The sequence below is a fragment of the Drosophila ananassae genome, chromosome XL, assembly GCF_017639315.1.
Source record: "Drosophila ananassae strain 14024-0371.13 chromosome XL, ASM1763931v2, whole genome shotgun sequence".
In the NCBI taxonomy this organism is placed as follows: Eukaryota; Metazoa; Arthropoda; class Insecta; order Diptera; family Drosophilidae; genus Drosophila; species Drosophila ananassae.
In genome coordinates, this window is record NC_057931.1 from 13,236,617 (window position 1) to 13,258,021 (window position 21,405).

General features: G+C 34.2%; 2 protein-coding genes and 1 long non-coding RNA gene across 7 annotated transcripts in view; 1 reads left to right on the forward strand and 2 right to left on the reverse strand.

The window, feature by feature from the left end:
* The first annotated feature begins 10 nt into the window (after positions 1 to 10).
* On the forward strand, positions 11 to 19,653 carry LOC123257510. 2 transcript variants are annotated; one of them, XR_006507602.1, is made up of 3 exons: positions 11 to 108; positions 163 to 258; positions 13,131 to 19,653. It is a non-coding gene; the product is annotated as an uncharacterized LOC123257510 (long non-coding RNA). The 2 variants fall into 2 exon arrangements; XR_006507603.1 differs by lacking the exon at positions 13,131 to 19,653 and adding an exon at positions 315 to 470.
* On the reverse strand, positions 4,984 to 10,832 carry LOC6502976 (ADP,ATP carrier protein). Of its 2 annotated transcripts, none has more exons than XM_014905786.3 (4): positions 10,694 to 10,832; positions 6,366 to 6,666; positions 6,163 to 6,290; positions 4,984 to 6,081 (listed from the first exon to the last, which is right to left on the reverse strand). In XM_014905786.3, exons 2-4 carry the CDS (start codon positions 6,660 to 6,662, stop codon positions 5,607 to 5,609), a joined length of 900 nt encoding a protein of 299 aa, XP_014761272.1. In that variant the 5' UTR covers positions 6,663 to 6,666; positions 10,694 to 10,832; the 3' UTR covers positions 4,984 to 5,606. The 2 variants fall into 2 exon arrangements, with proteins under 2 accessions (XP_014761272.1, XP_001963485.1); XM_001963449.4 differs by lacking the exon at positions 10,694 to 10,832 and adding an exon at positions 8,376 to 8,513.
* A 223-nt stretch (positions 19,654 to 19,876) lies between the features above and the next one.
* The window catches only part of LOC6502975 (insulin-like growth factor 2 mRNA-binding protein 1), a 33,377-nt gene continuing 31,848 nt past the window's right edge, over positions 19,877 to 21,405 (reverse strand). For all 3 annotated transcript variants that reach the window (XM_032453089.2, XM_001963450.4, XM_014905785.3), the window contains one exon: positions 19,877 to 21,347. In XM_032453089.2, the coding sequence (XP_032308980.1) occupies positions 20,928 to 21,347 (420 nt within the window). In that variant the 3' untranslated portion in view covers positions 19,877 to 20,927. The remainder of the gene's footprint in view (positions 21,348 to 21,405) is intronic.

Here is a 21,405-nt window from a genome sequence, read left to right on the forward strand (position 1 = left end):
TTGATGGGGCAGGGCTGGCATGGCCAACTCCAAGCTCCAAAGCACTCGGCTCTCGGGACGGTATCGAAGCAGGCCAACTCGGATAAGTCAAGAGAAATTGGTCAATAGGTATATATAAATATATCTGTATCTGTACGTCAATCTGACACTGTCCGTTTCAAGGATCTCACTATTCTTCCTTTTCTAAAAGTTTAAAAGCCAAACATGCACTTGACAGACTGGAAAAAAGGTGTCCTACAAGGATCTTACAATATGAAGGTATGGAATTCTTAAAATCTCACAAAAAATCAATCAGAATTATTTTATATTCCAAGTAACTAGAATAAAAAATATATGGATGTCAATCTCGCAGTTTCATTATAAGGATCTCTCGTAAAAAAAAATAAATAAATAAATATGTTTTATATTAACAAGTTTTGAACAAAAAAGCTCTCCCAATTTTACACATTCTATAAAGGTTTAAGAATAAAGATAAAACTCTTAACCAATTATTGGGATATCTTTATAACATTTTATTTAATCACTGTGGACGGAAGTCCACGAGGTGACGACCTGCATGCCTAGGCGTGCGCGAGGAAACTCTATATATAGCCGAAGAATTAAAAATTTTCTGTAGGCAACCGATCTAAATGAATGATATACCAATCGAAAGGTATTGTTTCAATTAGATAATTTTTGTCGAAACATATTCCAAAAGTTATTTGGTTTGGGAGAAATTAGGGTGAAAGTAAAAAAATTTTTTATCACTAAAGTGGGGCTTGTGGACACATTTTAGTCCCCAGATAGAATATTTTTATATATTCGCATTCTAGAGCTAAATACGCGTCGATTGGTACCTCAATCGACCCGATCCAACATTTCATTCAGAAGTTATTCAAAAAATTCGATTTTTTCTTCTTCTTCAAAATGAAGCCAGTTTGCGTCGGTTTGTCGGTTTGTCTGTTTGCACTATTTTTATCTTAAAAATCCTGAAAAAATTGGAAAATGTTTGTTACTATCATATGAGCAACTATTGTTCTACAACTTTTTGAAATACCTTTAGCTTACGTCAAAAAATTAAAAAAACTTTGTTAATGAAAAAATTCATAACTTTATAATTAAGAAAGATATTAAAAAAAGCTTTACAGCGTTGAAATGGTTTTTTAAATATCAATTTCACTTTCTTTGAGACCAAACGTCTATATAGTAAAAAAACAAAAATACACTGAAAATAAACCTTTTTTTTTAGAAAAAAAATTATTTTTCAAAATTGACTCGACTGATCCTTTTTTTTTATTGCACGTGTAGATAGCTTTTGAGATGACGCAACTTTCGATATATCGCTTATATCTGGCAAAATCCGTTAACTCAAGATATAGTCCTGTAAGTGCAGCTACCCATTTTGTCCAGCCTCTTGTGAAGCTTGCATTTACTTATATGTACATGTGTATGTATTTGATTGGCATCTTTGCTTTTTGGAGTCTGCTTATATTTGGTCAATACCCTAAAAAATATGGAGTATGTATATCTTTTCAGATTTTAGTTTATATATTTAAAAATAAAATCCAAATAAAAAAGGGCTTAAAAAGTAAAACGTAAACATTGACTCAATTAGGATTAGAACTCAGGCCCTCCCGTGTTAGAAACCACAACGCTCTCCACTCGGCTAATCTCGAACTTCGTTATTTGATGGCAAATTTTGATGTAATTCTGCTTTGAGTTTCAGTGTCTCATGTGTTAATGAGAAGAATGCAAAATTTTTATGAGTAGAACGCTTTATATGCATATATTTATATGCATGCACTGAGCATATAATGCATATAAATAAATGCAGCCACCACCGTTTTGGGCCAAATCATGGATTAAAAGCTAAAAAAAAACCAGGAAAACCAACTCCGCCAATACTTTTCTAATATTTATTATTTTATATCGCACACCCAAAATATATTGTTACATTCAACAATTGGTTTAACTAGAAAAACTGGAAAAACGAAATTTCCAGTTTTTTTAAATTTTTTATCTATGCGCATTTATTTTTGATATAATACATGTTTATTATATGATTGATCGGATATGCCATAACTTTGTTTTCTTTTATAAGTTAGAAGGATGGGACTTACTACAGATTGCATTTTGGGAAATCTTATCCGATTTGCAAAATTTTATTAGGATAATTGGCTTAACTTTGTTGTTTTTGAAGCTAGAATGATGGGACTATCTATGGTTTCCGTTTTGGGCAATCTAATCCTATGTTTCATAAGAATCGGCCAACTATTTCCTATACCTGCCATATAACTGGATACCTGCCATATAACGGAAATGGCACAACCTTTCTATTTTTAAAGATTCTTGAGCTGTTTCCAATATTTTTATTAGAAATTTTGTTGATGGTGAAAGTCTTATAAGAATCGGACAACTATATAGGATCCGATATATATAATAATAATATAAGCTTCTGCTTAACTGCAAGGGTATATAAACTTCGGCTCCGCCCGAAGTTAGCTTTCCTTTCTTGTTTTTTTGAAATTTATTATATAGTGGAACTCTCATAAGGATAGGCCTCTCATCTGTTAATTTGTTAAAATAATTTGGTTTCCCACAACTACGAAACAATTTTGGATTTAAAATACATTTTTGGGCAAATTTTTAATTAAAATTTTTAAACTAACCAAATTCCAAAACCTTTGTAAATTAAAAATACGTATAACTTCAGAGCCACTGAAGCTATCGAAAAATTCTTTACGTCTTTGGAAAGGTTTTTAATTATTCCACCTTCTTGAATGTCAAAATCTATAGACTTAAAAAAAAAAAGAGTTTTGATGTTTATCCTAACAATTAAAGTATTGCTAACTGTGTGAATCGCCTGTCCAGAGGTTACTTCCATATATATATATTCTATATATTATGCGTTCTGTTTTAAATAATTGAAGATCAATATATACAAAAAACAACTGATATCATATAAAAAAACCTCTTGACGAGGTAAAGTACCGGTGACGAACCTGCATGCAAAACCCAAAATATCTGATATCAATTTTAGTGACGAAAATATGCTATATAGGTGTACAAAATTGCATATAAAAAAAATATTCTTGTTCGGCACGTGCAAGAAAAACAAAAAAAAAATCAGTCACGTGCCGAACAAGAATATTTTTTATATGCAATTTTGTACACCGATATAGCATATTTTCGTCACTAAAATTGATATCAGATATTTTGGGTTTTGCATGCAGGTTCGTCACCGGTACTTTACCTCGTCAAGAGGTTTTTTTATATGATACAATCTCATCTCAATATTTAATTTTCTAAAACGAACAAAATTCAAAATGGAAAAACATATCCTGAATAAAAGTCTCTAATAAGGATCAAATTTAATAGCCAATATTCAAGGATCTTACAATATTCAGTAAGGAATTCTTATAATCTCACAATAAATTAATATTGTGTATTATAATAGATACATATATATATAATATATATGGATGTTAATCTCACGGTTTCATTACAAATCTCTCGTAAAAAAAGAAACAAAAAATTAAATATGTTTTATATTAACAGGTTTTGAACAAAAAAGCTCTCTATTCTAGAAATTTTACTTTTACTCATACTTAGAAGTTTTTAGTATAAAGATGAAATGTAATTAAACTAATTTATTAGAATCTCTTCATAATATTCCATTTAAAACAATCTCACCTCAATATTTAATTTTCTAAAACGAACAAAATTCAAAATGAAAAACATATCCTGAATAAAAGTCTCTAATAAGGATCAAATTTGTTTAAAAACAGTCAAATCTCTTAAAATATTCCCTATGGAATATTTAATCTCACAATAAATCAATTAGAATAATTTAATAATTCCGAATATTTACAAGTTTCATTATAAAGAATCTCTCGTAAAAAAAATTTTAAACAAAATAGCTATATATTCTAGAATTCTTCCACACATTCTAGGAAGTTTAAAAAATAGAGATATATTTTTCTTAACAAATTGTTGCATCGCACAATATATAATTTTCTAAATCGTAAAAAATTAAACACGAAGATGTCTTAAATAAAAGGGATATGGAATATTTATTTTCACTGTAAATCAATCAAAATGATATAATAAATGCATTTAAATCTCGCTTCACAGTTTCGTTATAAAGGATCTCCATTTAAAACATAAAAATCAAACATATACATATTTATTAAATAAAAAAGCTTCCAGAATTCTAGAATTCTTAATTGAAGGATCTACAATATTCAATATGGAATAAATCAATCGGAATTATCTGTTAAAAATGGATTTTAATCCCACAATTTCGTTTTAAAGGATCTCTCTTTAAAAAATAAATAAAAAATCAAAAATTTATCAGCAATTCTTAAGCAAAAAAGCTCTTCATTCTACATTCTTCTACATTTATTATAATTTAAAAATTATGTAAAATAGAGATTTAATTCTGAAACGATTTTGAAGATCTCACAATCTAATATTTTTGAAAATAAGTTCCAAACTAGACAACAAAAGTTCTCCAACTGTTACTGTTTTAAAATAAAGACATAATTCTGAAGCAATCAATATAATTAGTGTTTATTACTAAAGAATATACTAAACTAGTTTGTGATTTGAACTTTATTAAGTGAAACTGGCAAGATTTAAGATAATCTAAGATAAGATTCGGATAAAATTAAAGGAAAATGAAAAGAATTTCAAAAGCTTTCGACATCTTCTGTTAGTAAAAAATTGAAAACAAAAATGTCTAGTTCAGAAAGTGCCAATTTTCCTCACTGAATCTGAAATAAAGCTTTTGTTTCAAATGAGAAAACTTTTCCATTGAATTCTTGAGACTTTGGAGCGCCTCGAAAGAATGATAGAATATCCAGTATCCCTGGTACACAGTAACCCTTGGACCGAACAAAGGTCATCTCCACCCACACATATATATCCAAATCAAATTTTAAATAAATATATAGAGTATGGAGTATATAGAGCATATAGGACGAAAGAAAACGCAAAACATTGTACTATTTTTATCAATTTTTATATATTTTTAAACCAACCGAAGTTGAGTTTGTGGTTTGTTGTGTCGGAGGCTGAGAATCTACAGGTGTTGGGTTGATTCTGCAGCAGGCACTGCTGCGTCCTCCGATCGATAACATTCTCCGTTTCTGGCTCGGGGGGATGGGGATGGTAGATGGTAAATGGTAGTAGCCTAGCCTTGAAGACTTAATAATACTATTTCGTCATATAGGCCGCCCCCTCTCCACCGCCCCTCCACCGACTGTCTAGTGTTCTTGTTCTATTGATTCTCTGGTGCTGATTCTCTGACTCCTCTACTGGCCATCGTTCCACAATTAATATCCCAGTTATTATATATAATATAATTTCGTTAATTATTACGAAATCGCGGGGGTGTGTGGGGAAGGAAGGGTAGCAGTAGTAGTAGTAGTTATTGCTTGCCGTTGTTCTTGGTAAGATCGAAACTTGCTGTTTGGTTTTGGATTTTTTTTTACTTTAACTTTTACATTGCGTTTGCTGTTCTCGCATTCTCAGTTATCTAACATAATTAGCTGGTAGTGTTTTGTTGTTTTGTTGTATGTTGTTGTTGTATTTTTGCTTGTTTTTGAATAATTTAATAATTTAATTTACAAGAACTTCTTGATCTCATCGTACAACACAAGCACGAAAGCACCGCCAGTGCCTCTGAGAACGTTGGAGAAGGCACCCTTGAAGAAGGCGCCGGTGCCCTCCTGCTTGGCGATGGTTGCCCAGCAGTGCAGTGTGTTCTTGTAGATGATCTCGGTGGACTTGCGGCCAGACTGCATCATCATGCGACGACGGACAGTATCGAAGGGATAGGAGACAATGCCAGCAACGGTTGTCACAACCTGGGCGATGGCCCAGCTGATGTAGATGGGTGTGTTCTTGGGATCGGGCAACATGCCGCGAGCGGTATCGTAGAAGCCGAAGTAGGCGGCACGGTAGATGATGATGCCCTGGACGGACACTCCGAAGCCGCGGTACAATCCAACGATGCCGTCGCTCTTGAAGATCTTGGTCAAGCAGTTGCCCAGACCGGTGAACTCGCGAGCTCCACCCTTGCCAGTATCAGCAGCCAAGCTGTTATTGTTTTTTTTATAGAATAAATATATTAAATTATTTTTGTTTTTTGTTCATTTTTCATTAATTCAATTTACTTACCGAGTACGGGCAAAGTCCAAGGGATAGACAAAGCACAGAGAGGTAGCACCAGCAGCACCACCGGAGGCCAAGTTGCCCAAGAAGTAGCGGGTGAACTGGGTGTTCTTGTCAACACCTCCCAGGAAGACCTAAAATTTAATATAAAATTTAGTCTCTACAGTTTCGATAGGGAGGTGGGTGATAGATGGTGGTATTTACTGTACCTGCTTGTACTTGTCCTTGAAGGCAAAGTTAAGAGCCTGGGTTGGGAAGTAACGGATGACGTTGGCCAAGTTACCGCGCCAGTACGAGCCGAAACCCTGTTCCTTTGGAATGCGGATAAAGCAATCAACCATGCCCTTGTACTGCTTGTCGGGGCTGATTTGTTTCGAGATGTGCTGAACCTGCAGGAGCAGCTTCACACGCTCGATGGGGGCGACGGCAGTCTTTGAGACGGCTGCGGAGATGCCTCCGGCAGCGAAGTCCTTGACGAATCCAACAGCATCGAAATCCTTGCCCATTTTGCTGTAAACATACAGCGGGATTTCCCGCAACTCTCATTAGTCTCTCTCTTGGCCCATTTCCTCTCAATCGTTGATGATATTTTGGATGAATTTTGTTTTATTTTTTTTGTTTTTTGTCCATGGCATGCAGATTGGTGGTTGATTACCTTGCTTCTCACCCATGCGTTGCATAATGTTACGGTTACGATATAATATGTGGTACGACATGGCGGATGAGTGATAATCACTTGCAGAGTGCAGATAGCCCAAAGCCAAATGAAAATGTCAAAGTTTTGATGTCAATGTTCTAAATAAAAAGGTGGGATGGATGGATGTCTCTTTGTTGTCACACACACGGAACCGGGAAGAAATAAACGGGGTAGGGATACGTGCACTTTTTTTCACACAACTTTTTTTTTTTTAAATACAGTGAGGAAAATGAAAAGGTGTTTGTTTTTAAATGAAAACTTAAAACTAAAAAGTTATGCTTGGCATGCAGTGTTAGTATATGAGTTAGAATAAAGATTAGTCTATATATTAGCTACAAATATAATTAAATGATAGTTAATATATTAGTAGTAAACATCAGCATTTTTTGCAAAAATATATAATTAAGCCATTTTTTTTTTTTTTACGATTTTTAATGGTAAGCACTTTGCCGGCCAAACTGGTTTCCGACCAAAATGGTGCCAATGAATCAGTTTTTTTTGCCGGCTTAACTGCCACGTGGTTCAAAGCCAACCACAAAACGAATGGAAATTCATCAAAACTTTCAAGTCCAAGCCATTTTCATCAAATTTTGTTAAAAATGTTAATTAATTTCCAAACAAATTGTTTACGTGGCAACTCTATTATTCGCATTCTGTGCAGTTTACAATCCCAATTTATATTTTTCATTTAAGAATTGTTTGGATTACATAATGGCCTTAAATAGAAAAAAAAATTCGAAGAACCACAGAAGTTCAATGGAGAATCATGGCGTATGGGGCCTTGGCACAAGTGTGAGAGAGATGGCAACAGCCACCACACTTATTTTTTTGCTTTCTATTTTCTCTCTTTTTCGGTTTCGGTTTTGCCATTGAAACGTTTTCGTATTTCTTTAAATTTAGAATTTCAAGTGTAGAAAACGTCGGTGGCGGCTGCCATTTTGGCCGATTTCTGTGAAAAATTAGCATACTCTAGGCCGCGGCAGCCAAAAAGACCAGATGAGTTTATGTAATCACTTGGCATTGCGAATAGAAAGGAAAGAAAGAGAGTCGGCTGCTCTCTCTCTTCTGGTTGTATTATCTAATGGTGGGGCGGCGGGCTTAAGAGCGAGCACAAAGAGAGCACACCGGAGCTTTTGCAAAGAGCAAGAGAGAGCACGTGATGTAATTGCCGCAGCTGGAAAAATTTTAGCTGGACGAAGACGAAGGCGGCGAAGGGGCAGAGTGGCACGTGGAAGAAGCCAAAGGGCACTATTGTAGTATCCATTGTAGTTCCTTTATCGGATTGTGCATTTAAACCATTATTTTGGATTGCATAAGCTACCATATACACCAGAAAAAAAAAATTGTATTCAAGTTCAAGTCCCGTTCGGTTCTCGGTTTATGTAACCATTTGATTGCAAAAAAAAATAAAAATAAAAAAGAGAAATGGTCACACGCGTTGGCTTAGCTTTGCTTTCGATGCTTCAGCTTTTCATTTGATTTTCTTTCGATTTATTTTATTTTTTATTATTGGCTTACGTACAATTTGTTTGTGTTTTATATCACAGCACAAAACCGAAAAAAAATATTTATCCTTATTCCTTGGAATCAAAGGTCTGCACCGGACGGCAACTGAATTGCTTGTGAAAGTACCGCTCGTTCAAGTTAGCCACCTAGCCTGCGCTGCTGTCCGCAGCTGCGTAGGCGTCGTCGACGTCAGCGTCGGCAGCGGCAGCGACCGCTACTTCAAGTTCAACAGATGAGCGCCAAAGAGAGAGAGAGAGGGAGAGCAAGACAGCTGGTTAAAAGCGTCATCTAGCGGTTAGCAACAGAAACAGCACGTGTGCGCAAGGGAGACGGAAATGGGCAAGAGAGCAAACGCAAACGAAGCTCCGAGATCGGCGCTTATCAGTGGCCAAGAATTCAATGGCATAGGCGTATTGCATAAGAGCTAGAAAATAGGAAGTGTACTTGTACTAGTACTCTATTATGCTTTGTCTTTCGCTTTCATTTCGCCTAGTTTCGAGGCCCGAATTGCATATATGGCCAATTGTTTTTCATTTACCCCTTTCGAGGTTCTCGAGGCGTCCACCAAATGCCTGCCCCAAAAGCCAAGAACATTTACATTTTTGGCAAGAAGCCGAGCGGCGTCAGCTGTGATGCATGTGACTGGGCTTTTTTTTTTCTTCTTTTTCTTTGACGTCTGTCTGCCGCCGTCTCCTTCTCTTTCTTTCACGCTCTTGCCACTCTACCTCTCTTTCATATTCGCGCGTTTGATGAAGCGGGGGCGGGGAAGGTGGCTCCCCACTAAAAGAAGTGCGTGAAGCGATTAGATAAACACCGCTGCTAATACAGTTATTTATATAAGGCCTGACAACTGTCTGCGCCGCTTTTTCAAGGTCCCGCTATCGCGAAAATTACATAAAAAAAATAACACAAAGAGAGGAAGGAAGAGAGCGCATCTTGATTAGAGGCGCTCTCTTCGAATACACAGAAAAACATTTAAGCGTTTAAATAATATATTTTTACTATTTCCAAGCAAGATATATTAGTTTTAGATAAGTGCTTGAAAAGTTTGTGATTTAAGGTCTTGACACGCCCCAAGTTTCAAGTGTTTCTGCTGTTATTAGTTGGAAACATAACCTCCTCTGTCTCGAGAATCGTCTTTGAAGACTAAACAAATACTGGAACCTTAGATTTTTCCGCTGAACTGCGAATCGAAGTGCGAAATCAGATGCCATTTGTCGCGGAAATGTAATAATAATAAACACTATCAGCTACTAGTTTTGCAATCAGCGGGAAATGGCGCTAAAAGGCCGCACAAAAGGGCAAAATAAGCATAAGTCATATGAGTACTAGTCGTTAGTCATTGACGTCACAAGGTGCCAGAACAGGAAAGGGGGATGGGGGGCGGGAGGCAGGAAAAGGTCTAAAACCGGTTCGTTTTGAGGGAAACAAAAGAATCTTTCCCATTTCGCCAAAAGAAAGCGGGTCAGAAGAGAAACGCGGCTCCTAAGAGCAATAGTTACCATTTCTCTGACCTCCCGCTCTCTCCTCTTTACTCTCTCGGAACCACATGCCAGCTAGCCTGCACGCGCACCACGGGTGTGAGCGAGAGGGCGCTATTGGCACATGGAATTCGTTCGCACAGAAGTGTGATTTCTGATAGTGTGTGTGCGACTGGGCAGTAGAATCATCAATTGCCACACTTTTCGCAAATAATTCGCTCTGATATAGAATTTTGCATCTATATGTGCATACTTGCAACCCAATTGTACTCAAGAGCCTTGCAATTTTAATAAAATTAAGCCGCATCGCGCAGTGGTAGTGCCAACTCGTTGCGAATTGCATAAGTTGGCAGTTCCAGCGTGGTTGCAAAAAAAAATGGGCGACATTCCAGCGTGGCTTGAAAAAAATAACTAATTCATGGGGATACTGTTCAATTTTAATGATTATGGATTGTAGATGTGGTAAGAGGGAATCGTCTCCCTGTTTCCTTATGGGTTTCAATGAAGACCAGCAGACCTTCACACAGCTTTGCGGCACTTGCGGCAATTTTCGCATGGTTATATAAGCGCACGTCGGCAATTTGAAACTTTGATTGGGGAGTTTTTCCCCCCGACTCTTATCCATCACCGCTCTTAACATATCCAATAATTAGTTAAACCAACACCAACACAAAAAGAAAAAAAATGAGCACATTACATAACTAAAGAATCTAGCGCAAGGTGACGTGAAAAAATAAAAAAATCAATGGCTATGCAGATTCTCGGGGACACCAGGCACTGTCCCCGATTCGATCGATGTCTCTCGGTCAGTTTGGTGGCGTTTCAATGGGTAATTATTAAAAATGCACAATACCTTCAGTTGATTAACTTCTTACAAAAGTCACAGAATAAAAACTTCTTTTGCAGAATTGACCCTTGGCGAAGCCGCGTGCTCACTAAACGAACGAAATCGTGAAGTGCCAGGGATGTGGAAAACCAAATTCCATTTCTCGAAATATCGATATTTTTTCCGATAATATGTTTGAGTTCGATGTCTGGCAAGGCTGTCCCAGGGCGCTCTGAAACGGCGCTGCCAGATAAAAAACATCGATACTTTTATCGAAATGAAAAAAAATCGAATTTAAATGACAAATTTGGAAAAATAATTTTAAATTTGAATCTAGAAATTTGGAAAAAATTTAGAGTAAAAATTATTTCTCAACAACAATATATAAAAACGTTATAAAATTGAAGGAACAACTATTGATAAGATAGATATTAGAATTTATTAGATTTTCAATTCTAATACATAAAATAGAGAATAAAAAGTGGAAATAAAAAAAATGTAAATAATAGTTATAAAATCAAAAGCTATTTGGCTTTTATTACAAAAAATTATAAATATCAAAAAACAAAACAATATTGAATAAGAAAAGATACCAAAGTCCTTTTAGAATAAATTCGAATATAATTTCAATTCTTATGAAAACTTCTAGAAAACTTTAGTTTTTTGATTGCTAGAAAAAATTATAGAAATTCCTGCAAGTTCTTCTGATCTGAATTATTTATATACGAAAGATATAGTCCACCGATTTAAAATGTAAACTTTATTATCAAATTATATAATAATATCTTACTAATTTTTGTTTGATTTGAAAAGAAGGAAAATAGTAGGACTGTCATGTAGCTTTTAAATATATTAGCTTTCAATAATAGCACGATAAGAATATTTTATAATATTTTCGAAAACCGATACTTTTGAACCACTTTGAAGTGAATATTTGATCCATTTTTCATGAAGAATTTTTAATAAGAGGCATAATAATAATAAGAGGCTTTTTTCGCTGTATCCCAAAAAATATTCAAAAAATATAATTTGAAATTTATGAAGTTCAAAAATTACCCTTTTTTTATCTTTTTCCATTTTTTAAATAGCAATAAATCAAAACACATATTTTATATACGAAAAATCATTTATTGAGTAAATTTCTTTTCGATTTGTTTTTCACATGTTCACAAAATGGTATTTGGGGTTTAGTTGTATAGCTTGTTTTTAATTTTTTTTTTTTTTGATTTTTTTCAAGTTTTTTTTAAATATATTTTCCTTGGCCTTGGGATACAATTAATGTATTAAGCTTCGTGTTTGTGTGTCCTTCTCGCTGGATGTGGGTCTTGTATTGAATTTTGTATTGAGCGCTAGCAATTAACATTTAATTACACCGAAAAGGGAAAACATCTTACGCAGATTAGATTGTAGTATACATGTATATAGATAATAGTTTCTGGTTCACCACCCAGAACACTAGAATTTGGTTTTTTTTTTGTGGGATATTTAAGGATTACCGATTACTGGTTACTGGTTACTGGTTAGTGGTGGGGGTTTTGCGACAAAAATGAAAGGTGATGTGTACTCGCTAGTAAATACTGGGGGGTGGCGGGGGCCTCTAAACTATTACACAACTGACATCGAGTAGCCTTCTAATGGGGATGGGTGGGGGGAGGTGGGGGTCTGCGCTCTAGCCTATGTCCTTTATTGGTTATTTAGATTACGTCGTGGAGATTCTTCCATGGCAGATACAAAACATACACAGAGTGAATATTTGATATAATATGTGGTTATCGTCTTTCGATACTATCGATACTTCCGATTCATTTGTGGTTAAAAAACAGTTATACAATGTAGTGAGATTATAGCTCGTATCATCTCTCCTTTTTCATTTTGGTAGGATATCTCGTTTTTGTCTCTTAAGGATCAATATTTTGTATTTTTTTGTGTTTTGTTTTGTTATTTTTTTTCAATATTTTATTTATAGTTTTTTTCGTTTTTTGTTCTTTTTGTGTAGGAAACAACAAAAATGGACGCAAAATTATTGTTATAGTAGTAGTATTTTCAAGTTTACCCATCGTCTTTTACGTTTTAGTTAACTATATATGTAGGAAATATGCAAAACGTACACTTATAATATTTTTTAAAGGTTTTGTTTCTTCGATTTCTCGAATCGGATACTATATAAATGCAGTTCTAAAAACGCTTTAATTCTTTGACATTTGTTACGGCATTTTTTTGCATTTTGCATTTTGCATTTTGCATTTATGCGTTTCATTTATTTTTTTGGTTTTTTGAATCTTACACTTTTCAAATACATTTAATAACACTCCTATAGAAATATCCAAGCTGAGGTAGTTAATTCATTCATTTATTTTTTAGTTTAGTTTACGTTTGGTTATTTTATATAGTGACTGCACATTTATTTTAGTTTATTTTTAATATTTAAACCATTTTTTTTACCCTTCTATCATTAAATTCATAGTTCAAGACGATTGTTGGATTGGAGGAGAGTTGGTTCGGTTCTCGGAAAGGATCGAAGTCCTCAAGAATCCTTTGGAGAATCCCTAAGCGAAGCCAGTAGAAAATTAAATAATAACTGAAAACTCAAAAAACTCTGAACTACAACGAACATAATAAAAACAAAAGGCAAATCAAGTTTTGTGTTTTTTTTGTGGTTTTTTTAATAATATTTTACTCTTTTTTTGTAATATTTATAATATTTATAGATATTTTAGCTCTGTAATGTAGATACAATGTACAATGTAGATACATCCTGTGTCGTCACATCATCCTCATGTGTAGATTATGTGTAGATTAAATGACCTTACGTGTAAAATGTAGACGACGCAAAAAAAAGCTATAAACTAATTTAGGTAAAGATAAAATTAAATTTAAAAATAATTATTGTAAAAATAGTTTGTATTTTTTTTTTTGTAAATTTTTTATAATCAATTTTATGGTTTTTTTTTCTTTGTCGTTTTGTAAAGATTTATTTTATTTATATTTAAAAGTGGTTTCTATATAGTTTGCTCGCCATTCAAAATGATTTTTTTTTTTCAAAAAAAATGATTACAAATTGATGATTTTTCGAAGGATTGTGGGGGATATAAGTGTGTTTGGGGGAGTGGGGGTGTGGGGGTGTGTCCAGCGCCATGGTTTTAATTATAAACTACTATCACACAGGCAAACCAAAGTGCTGGATGGCAAAAGAAGGGGGGATGAATGGATGGTGTTTGAGGGTCAAAGGTTAGAGGTTAATTAGAGGCGGAATAGGGGGTGGGCAGTGGGGTGGATGAGTGCGTGATTAGGTGGGTGGCGAAGGCGGCTAAATGAAATACACAACAAAAAAATTAAACAAATAATCAAAGTAAATAGTAAAGGGGAATCATCGGTGACGAAGTCCCATCATCTCCTATGGATACAAAATCAATTGGAAATTATTTTAAGGATATTTCAAGGATGCCAAACAATTCCAAGCTAAGTCCATTTCTATTTCTATTAAACTTGCATTAAAATATTTATAGATATATATATTTTTTTTGTTTTTAGTTAAAAATTGGTTAGTATTGTTTTTGAAGTTTTTGTGGGGTGGATGGTATGAGTTTTTTTTTTTGTTTTTTTTTTCTTTTTCATTTCTTTTTCTTTAGCATGTATGTATGTATGTATGGGTGTCTTTGCAATAAATATAACGGTAACTAAATATATGTTGTAGCTCAGTCTCCAGTTGATTACCGTGTATAGTTTATTACAAGTCGAAACAATAAAAAAATATTTGTATATTATATATATATATATATATATATATATATATGAATAAGATTAAATAAAGACTATCAAATATATAATAATATATATATTCAAAATGCTTCAAATGTACAAAAACAAACAAAGCTAAGTGGGCCGGGCGGGGGGTGGGTAGGGAAAAAAAATAAGGAATTTTTTTTTGAACTAGTTTCGCTTTCTCTCGGTTCTAGGTTCTAGGTTCTAGGTTCTTCTCGATTAACGGTTCATTTCATTTCGGTTCCTTTCCTTTCCCTTTCTCTCCTTTTTCTATGCGTTGCCTACTTCATATTTTCATATTTTTTCTCTTAATTTTTCTCTTAACTTTCGTGAATTTAGATACGATGTTATATGGTTGCTATTGTTGTTATTTTTGCGTTATATGTACATTTTACATTACGAATAGAGGTCGAATATCGAATTTTACATAGAGAGTTTAGTTTAGTTTATGTTGGTAGGGTTTATTACTTATGTATGTGTTGGTTTTCAAAACATCTCGGGGTTTTGCTTCATTTTTAGTTGTTTTTTATGTTTGTTTGTTTGTTTTTTTTTTCGTTTTTGTTTTTGTTTGTTTAAATTTTGTTAAAAAATTTGCATGTCCTTAAAGTGTGTGTGTGTGTGTGTTTTTGAGTAAACTTCTCTTACGGCTGACACAATCGGTTCTCTTTCTTCATCCATTTTCGGATCTTAATTGCTAAAAATATATAGTAAATGATGAAAGTTTTATTTTGTTTAGTATTTCATGTTTTTCTTTTCTCAAAAAGTTCTGGTTCTGGGTTTCTGTTTCTCAGCTTTTTTCGTAGCTTTTGTTTTCTGGTTCGGTTTCAACTCCTAAAGTTGCGAAATATTTCACTTTTTGTTTTTTTTTTTTAATATTTTCCCTGCGATCCTCAGTGGGCTCGTGGCTTTGTCTGTCTTTCAGAGTGAGTTGGATCCTTCGTCGTTGTGTCTGTGTCCTGTTTCTGTTTTTCCTTTTCTTTTGACCTACTGTTTTCTTTATTCCTGCTCCTGCTGCTCTGGATTCTGGCGGATTTTGCGTCCAAATTTTATTTTAGAAACTAAAAAATAATTAACCCCCAATTTGTATTATTTTCAATTAACTGTTATCTTATCCTTTCTTTTTTATCCTCGTTTTAGATTTAATTTTTAACTTTTTACTTTCGCTTTTCGTTCGTACTGTGTGAGTGGCGGCTTCTCTTTTTTCTTTTTTCTCTTTTTTTTTCTGGGCTATTTGATGCTTTGCTCTGCTTCTTCTTCAGCGTTGCTAACGGTTCTTCAGTTGTTCGTCCTTTTTCTGCTCTGCTCTGCTCTATGTTTCTATGCTGTTTTCTGGCTGTTGTTGTCAAGCTAACGGTTAAACTCGCTTTATATCGTTATTATAATCCCTAGAAAAGAATGTCTCATTTATCAACTGTTGCTCTCTCTTGCTCTTCCTCTCCTCTCAATCGCTCTCTTCATGCGCCTAACAATTGAAAAATAATCCTTCATCTTTTTTAGTTTAATTTCTTTGTTTTGTTTTTTTTTTTTTAAGTATATGCCTTAAGAAAACTCTTCAATAGGTAAAATTCTTTTTTCATAATAGACACGAAAAAAATGAAGTATATATGTTTTAAAATTATAATAATAAACTCTTGATTTGTACTCATGTTTGTACCGCTAAAAAACGTTATCCCTTCCACTCTCGCCTAGTTCCTTTTGTAAATATTTATATATATTTATATATATAGCTTTATATATATATATATGTACATATATAAAAAAATATGCCTTTTTAAAAAAGTATTCTTTCCGTTTCTCCTTGTGTTTTTTGTGTTTTTTTTTGTTGTTGTTGCAGTTTTGCTTGTAAAGAATCTTATCTTTTTCATCGACATCCTCTCTCTCTCTCTCTTTCTCTCTCGCTCTCCGTCTCTTTCATTTTTCAAACGAGTACAAACTTGTTTGTTTTCCCTTCAAGTTTCAAAATTATAAATATTCCATAAATCAACATTAAATTATACAATTTTCTTTTTTTGTGAATTCTGATAGCAAAGCAAAATTTTCTTGATTCTTGTTGTTGTAGTTGTTTTTGTTGTTGTTGTTGTTGTTGTTGTTATCTTGATTCTTGTTCGTTCATGTCAAAGTACTTTTGTGGGTGCTGGTGTCTGGATGTTTTTTTTTTTTGTGCGTTTGTGTATAAAATGTACATCAAAAGCATTTTTCCTCAACGTTAAATAATATGTTTTTTTCATAAATTTTAATGTTTTTTTTTTTTCGTTTTCTTTTAGTAAGTAGTTTTTAAAGTTTAAATAGATTTAAAAACGAGTTTATCACACCTTAAACGTTATCAGTACTTGGCACAACTTACAACACAAAAAAAGTACTTTTCATTTCTTTTTCTCATTTTCTCATTTTCTCTTTTCCCATTTTTTTTTCGTCTGCCTAGAGGGGTTCTTGGACTTTCGGAAAGGAAAACTTTACAAAAAAAATGGTATTTTTATATAATGTTTTAAATAAATTTGAATAATTATATAATGAATAATTTGAATTTGTTTGAAAATGTATTTTTTTTTAGATTTAAGACTTGAAATTAGAACTGTTTTGTAAAGCTTCCCTTTTTTTTCCACCTTATTCAGGCCCAAGTCCCGTTATCCTCGCAGAACCCTACTCCATTTTTCGCTTTTCCCTTTCACATCCTACTTCCTTTCTGTCGTCCTTCCTTCCTAACCGTTGCCTCACTTTCCTACCTGCTTTAATAACGATATAAAATAGCCTCTAAATACTAAAAAATAATTTCGTTTCTGCTTTCTTCTCCTTTTCGCACTCGCTTCTCGCTTCACTTTCTTCCGTCCTTCGTCTTCCGTTCTTCAACTGAGTTTCCATTCTACATCATTTATCATTATGCTTTATCCTTATCTTTGTCTTCGTTTTCAACGCGCACGCTAACTCACAAGTTTTCAGTATGTTTTCCATTTTTTTGTTTTTAATTTAAATTATTATTATTAAATATTAATATTTTTAACCCCCCATCGAAATAAACCAGAGCTATAGCTAAATTATTAACTCGTCCTCCTCTTTGATTCAGCATTTGGAATAATAATTTTCAATTCTTTGTTCTTTCCTTTCTCATTTCTCATTTCTTCTCTCTTCCTTATTTCCTTATTTTTTTGTGAATCTTTTATAAAAATTCCGTTCATTTTTTTTTTTATAAATATCGTTTTTAGTTTTTGTTTTTTTTAAGCATACATTTATATATATCTATATATATATGTATATGCTTAGGACTTGGTATTGACAACTTTGGACATTTTTTGTTGAAAAAAAAAAAAATAGTTATATTAATTAATATGTATATATAGAAGTGGATATACAAACATATCTCAAATAAAACAAAATGTCGATCTCTCTCTCTCTTTTCAGCATATACATATGTATATCCCATATATATACATATATAGCGGCTCGATATCGTTTATCGTATATCGTATATCGTATATGTCTAGCAACATTCTTATATACACTTCCCATTCCCCGACTCGCTCTCTCCTCTCCTGACTCTACACGTCTGTTCCTGTTCCTGCTCTAGCTCCTACTGCTGCAGGTTATGGTGGTGGTGGTGGGGGGGGGATGGTCTTATACTGTTCTGGGTGGGTGGGTGAGTGAGTGAGATTGGTTGCGATTATCGGTTATCGGTTGTTATCGGACATGCCTTCTCTAATGCAGTTTTGTAATTCTCCGGTTCTAATTGGTTGTATTATCGATTTCTTCGCAATTCTCTTCAGATTTCTTGTTTGTTTTGGACTTAAAAACTAGTTTACATTTTTAAGGTGTTTTCTTAAATCTTTTATGTTTTTTTTTTGTTTAGCTCACTTTTTAGGATATTCATTCATTTTTATGCTCGTTTAAGTTTAAGTTTTATTTGTTTTTTAGTTTTTTAAAGTTTTTTTTTTTTTTGTAGAAGATAATGCACTTACATTGAGGTATTTTAATTACTTTTTCAATCTTCTTCAAAGTTTTTCTCATATTTGTTATATCTTTTTTGCTTCTGTTTTCTGGTTGTGTTTCAGATTTAGTTTAGTTTTTGCTTCTCTTAAAAGGAAAACACGAAAATTAAAATGTTAAAAGTGTAAAAATAAAAAGCAAATGTGATTTTTTTTTCAAAATATTAGGTGGTGTTGCCCTAAAGCTTGTACAGTTGCTTGCTGCCTTTTCTTCTTCTATCTTTTCTATCATTTTTTTTTTTCAAATGTTTTCCGTTTTCTTGAATTTTGTCCAAAATTTGGTATTTTTTTTGTTTGTTATTTTTCATCCAAAATAATGTGCCGCTCAAAAGTTGATCTTAGTTGTTTTTTTTTTATCGAAATAATGTTGATTTTGGTTTTTTTTTTGCCGAAATGTTGATTTTTCTTCGTTGTTTTCTTCTTCTGGTGTTCTTTCTACTAAATGCCTGAAATATAACAGCTCTCCGATGCAAGTGTTATACAAACAAAAGGGTGGGATTCCCCGGGATTGTTATCGATAATTGATAATTGTGGGTGTTCGATATTCTCTGAGATACTCTAACTATTTTGTAGTAACATATTAAACACTATGGAATAGCTCTAGTTACGTTAAACAAAATACAAAAAAAATATATAAAATTAGTAATCAAGTAGCAGTAGTTAATTATTAGATATAGTATTAGATCGGGCTATTGCTATTGTTGCTATATGTTTTGGCTCGTAGTATTGTATATAGGTTTGTTTGTTTGTTTGATTGTTTGTTGCTCCGTTTTCAGTTACTTGGGTTGTATTGAATATTGTTCAGTTGTTATAAACTGTTATAAACTGTTTTAAACTGTCATTAACTGTTATACTGTCATAATTCTCTAAGAAATGCATTTTTTTGATTGATTTGATTTTATTTGAGTTGAGGTGTGTAGAGTTGAAATGCAAATGATTCTAGTTGTGTAGTTGCCCCATCCATGTATAACAGCTTGTCTCTCATACACGCTCAAACGTTATAACGTAACACTTAACGTAACGTAACGTAACGTAACGATCAACTCTCTCTCTCATCCCGTTCCTATCGCCTCCTTCGTTTAAAAAAAATTAACATTTCAGCACCGTCATTTCATTTTTTAGTTTAGTTTTTTAGTTAGTTTTTGTTTTTCATTTCAAGGCAAACACATTACAATAGTTTCTTTAACACTATCCCTCTCTCTCTCTCTCTCTCTCTCGCTCTATCATTAGTTATAATCAAGTTATAATCAACAATTCGTGTCTGTAACTCTTCCCATCGACGTCAAAAAAAAAAAATACAAACAACTTTTCAGCTTCTAAGGATGGTTCGGAGATATATAATAGAGAGGCTATTATCCCCAAAAGCCAACTGATCCTGATCCTGATCCTTCCGTATCTGGCACAATTATATAATATATAATGAGAGTCCTTTCGGCTCGTAACTATATTTCAATATATGTATGTGTGTAGATATAGTAAAGTGGTTTCTTTTTTTTTTTTTTTTGGTGGTTCGGGTTGAGGTCTGTTATACTTTGTATAACGCTTTCGGCCAAACAACAGTTGCATCAACTGCGTCGCGCCCACATAACTGTCATACATCCGACTACAGTACTACAGTGTACCCTCGCTAAACGGTCTTCTGTTTTTTTCGGGATTATCCTTTCTGGTTACAATTTTCGTTTCCTCCTCTTGATTCTCAATCTCATGCTTCGTCCTTTCTTTCATCACTTAACGATAAGCTTACTAAACCTTGGTTTAAAAAAAAAAAAAATTAATTAAAAATAAACTCTTTATATTTAAGTATATTTAAAAAAAATATAACGCATACACTACTAAATTTCCTTCCATAATCTTTTCTTTTTTTTCCGACTTTGTGCTGTTTTTTTTTTTTTTTTTGTTAGTAGTCCTTCGATAAAAAGGACACCATCGCGACAAAGTGATGCGTGTTAGGGGGGTGTGTGTGTTGTGTCTTGAGTGTTATATTATAGTTTTTCGATTAATATTATTCTTTATAGACAATTTTGCAATCTATTTAACTTTTTCGCTTTATTTCTTAGCTGGCAAATGAATGTTTTTTTTTTTTAGTTTGTTTTTAGGGTTATCGGTTATTGGTTATCGGTTATCGGTATTATTATTCTATTTCTGTTATCATTCTGCTCTGTTGATACAAACTAATAGAGCTTCTATGTGTGTGTCTCGGCGATCTCTGTTCTATTTCCTTTTCTATTGCGGCTCTCGCTTACAACCCGTTTGCTTACGTTTTGTCGCCTGTGCCAGCACAAGAGGTGGGCGCCTACGGTAAGAGAGTAGCTTGTAAGTTACTCTCTCTTTTTTCTCATTCTCTTTTCAGGTTCAGGTTGGTAAGGTGGCCGATGTGGATGGTAGGATGGTAGATGGTTCTATGGGTGGTTTCTAGTATGGTGGAGTGCGGAGTGGAGGTGGTATCAGTGCCTCTCTTGGGTGGTTGGGTGGTTTGGGTGGTTAGTGGATGGTGGTCTGGTCTCTGGTCTTCTGGCCCCACATTACTGCTGGGAGCTCGCCAGCTGCTGCTGCTGCTGCTGCTGCTGGGCTGCTGCTGCAGTTGCATTGCCAGAAGGTGGCGGCGACGGTTGCTGCTGCTGCTGCTGCTGCTGCGGCTGCTGCTGCGTCGATGCCTGCTGCTGGTGATGTGCTGGGGGCGTCGATGATGACGACGCCGACGACACAGGCTGATGATGCAATTGCGGCAGCGCCTGCTGCTGCGACGGCGACTGTTGTTGTTGTTGCTGCTGCTGCTGCTGCGGCGGCTGCTGCTGCTGTTGTTGTTGTTGGGACCCGCTTGTTGCGGCACCGGCTAGGCTCTGTTGCTGTTGTTGCAATTGTTCTTTGGCAGCTTTCTGTTTTTTGGTTACTGGCGGCGGATTTGTCGACAACATCATGGCCCGGATGCGTCTCTGGGCCGACTATTCAAGAGAAATCGATTAAAAAATGGCTTGAAAGGATGGGATAGCACAAGGACTT

Bases quoted from the DNA above. Each gene is read 5' to 3' on its own strand.
- LOC6502976 (XM_014905786.3), bottom strand. From the start codon at position 6,662: ATGGGCAAGGATTTCGATGCTGTTGGATTCGTCAAGGACTTCGCTGCC. The intron at 6,291-6,365 runs GTACAGTAAATA...ATTAAATTTTAG, and splicing joins TCAAGGACAAGTACAAGCAG to GTCTTCCTGGGAGGTGTTGA. The intron at 6,082-6,162 runs GTAAGTAAATTG...AAACAATAACAG, and splicing joins TTGGACTTTGCCCGTACTCG to CTTGGCTGCTGATACTGGCA.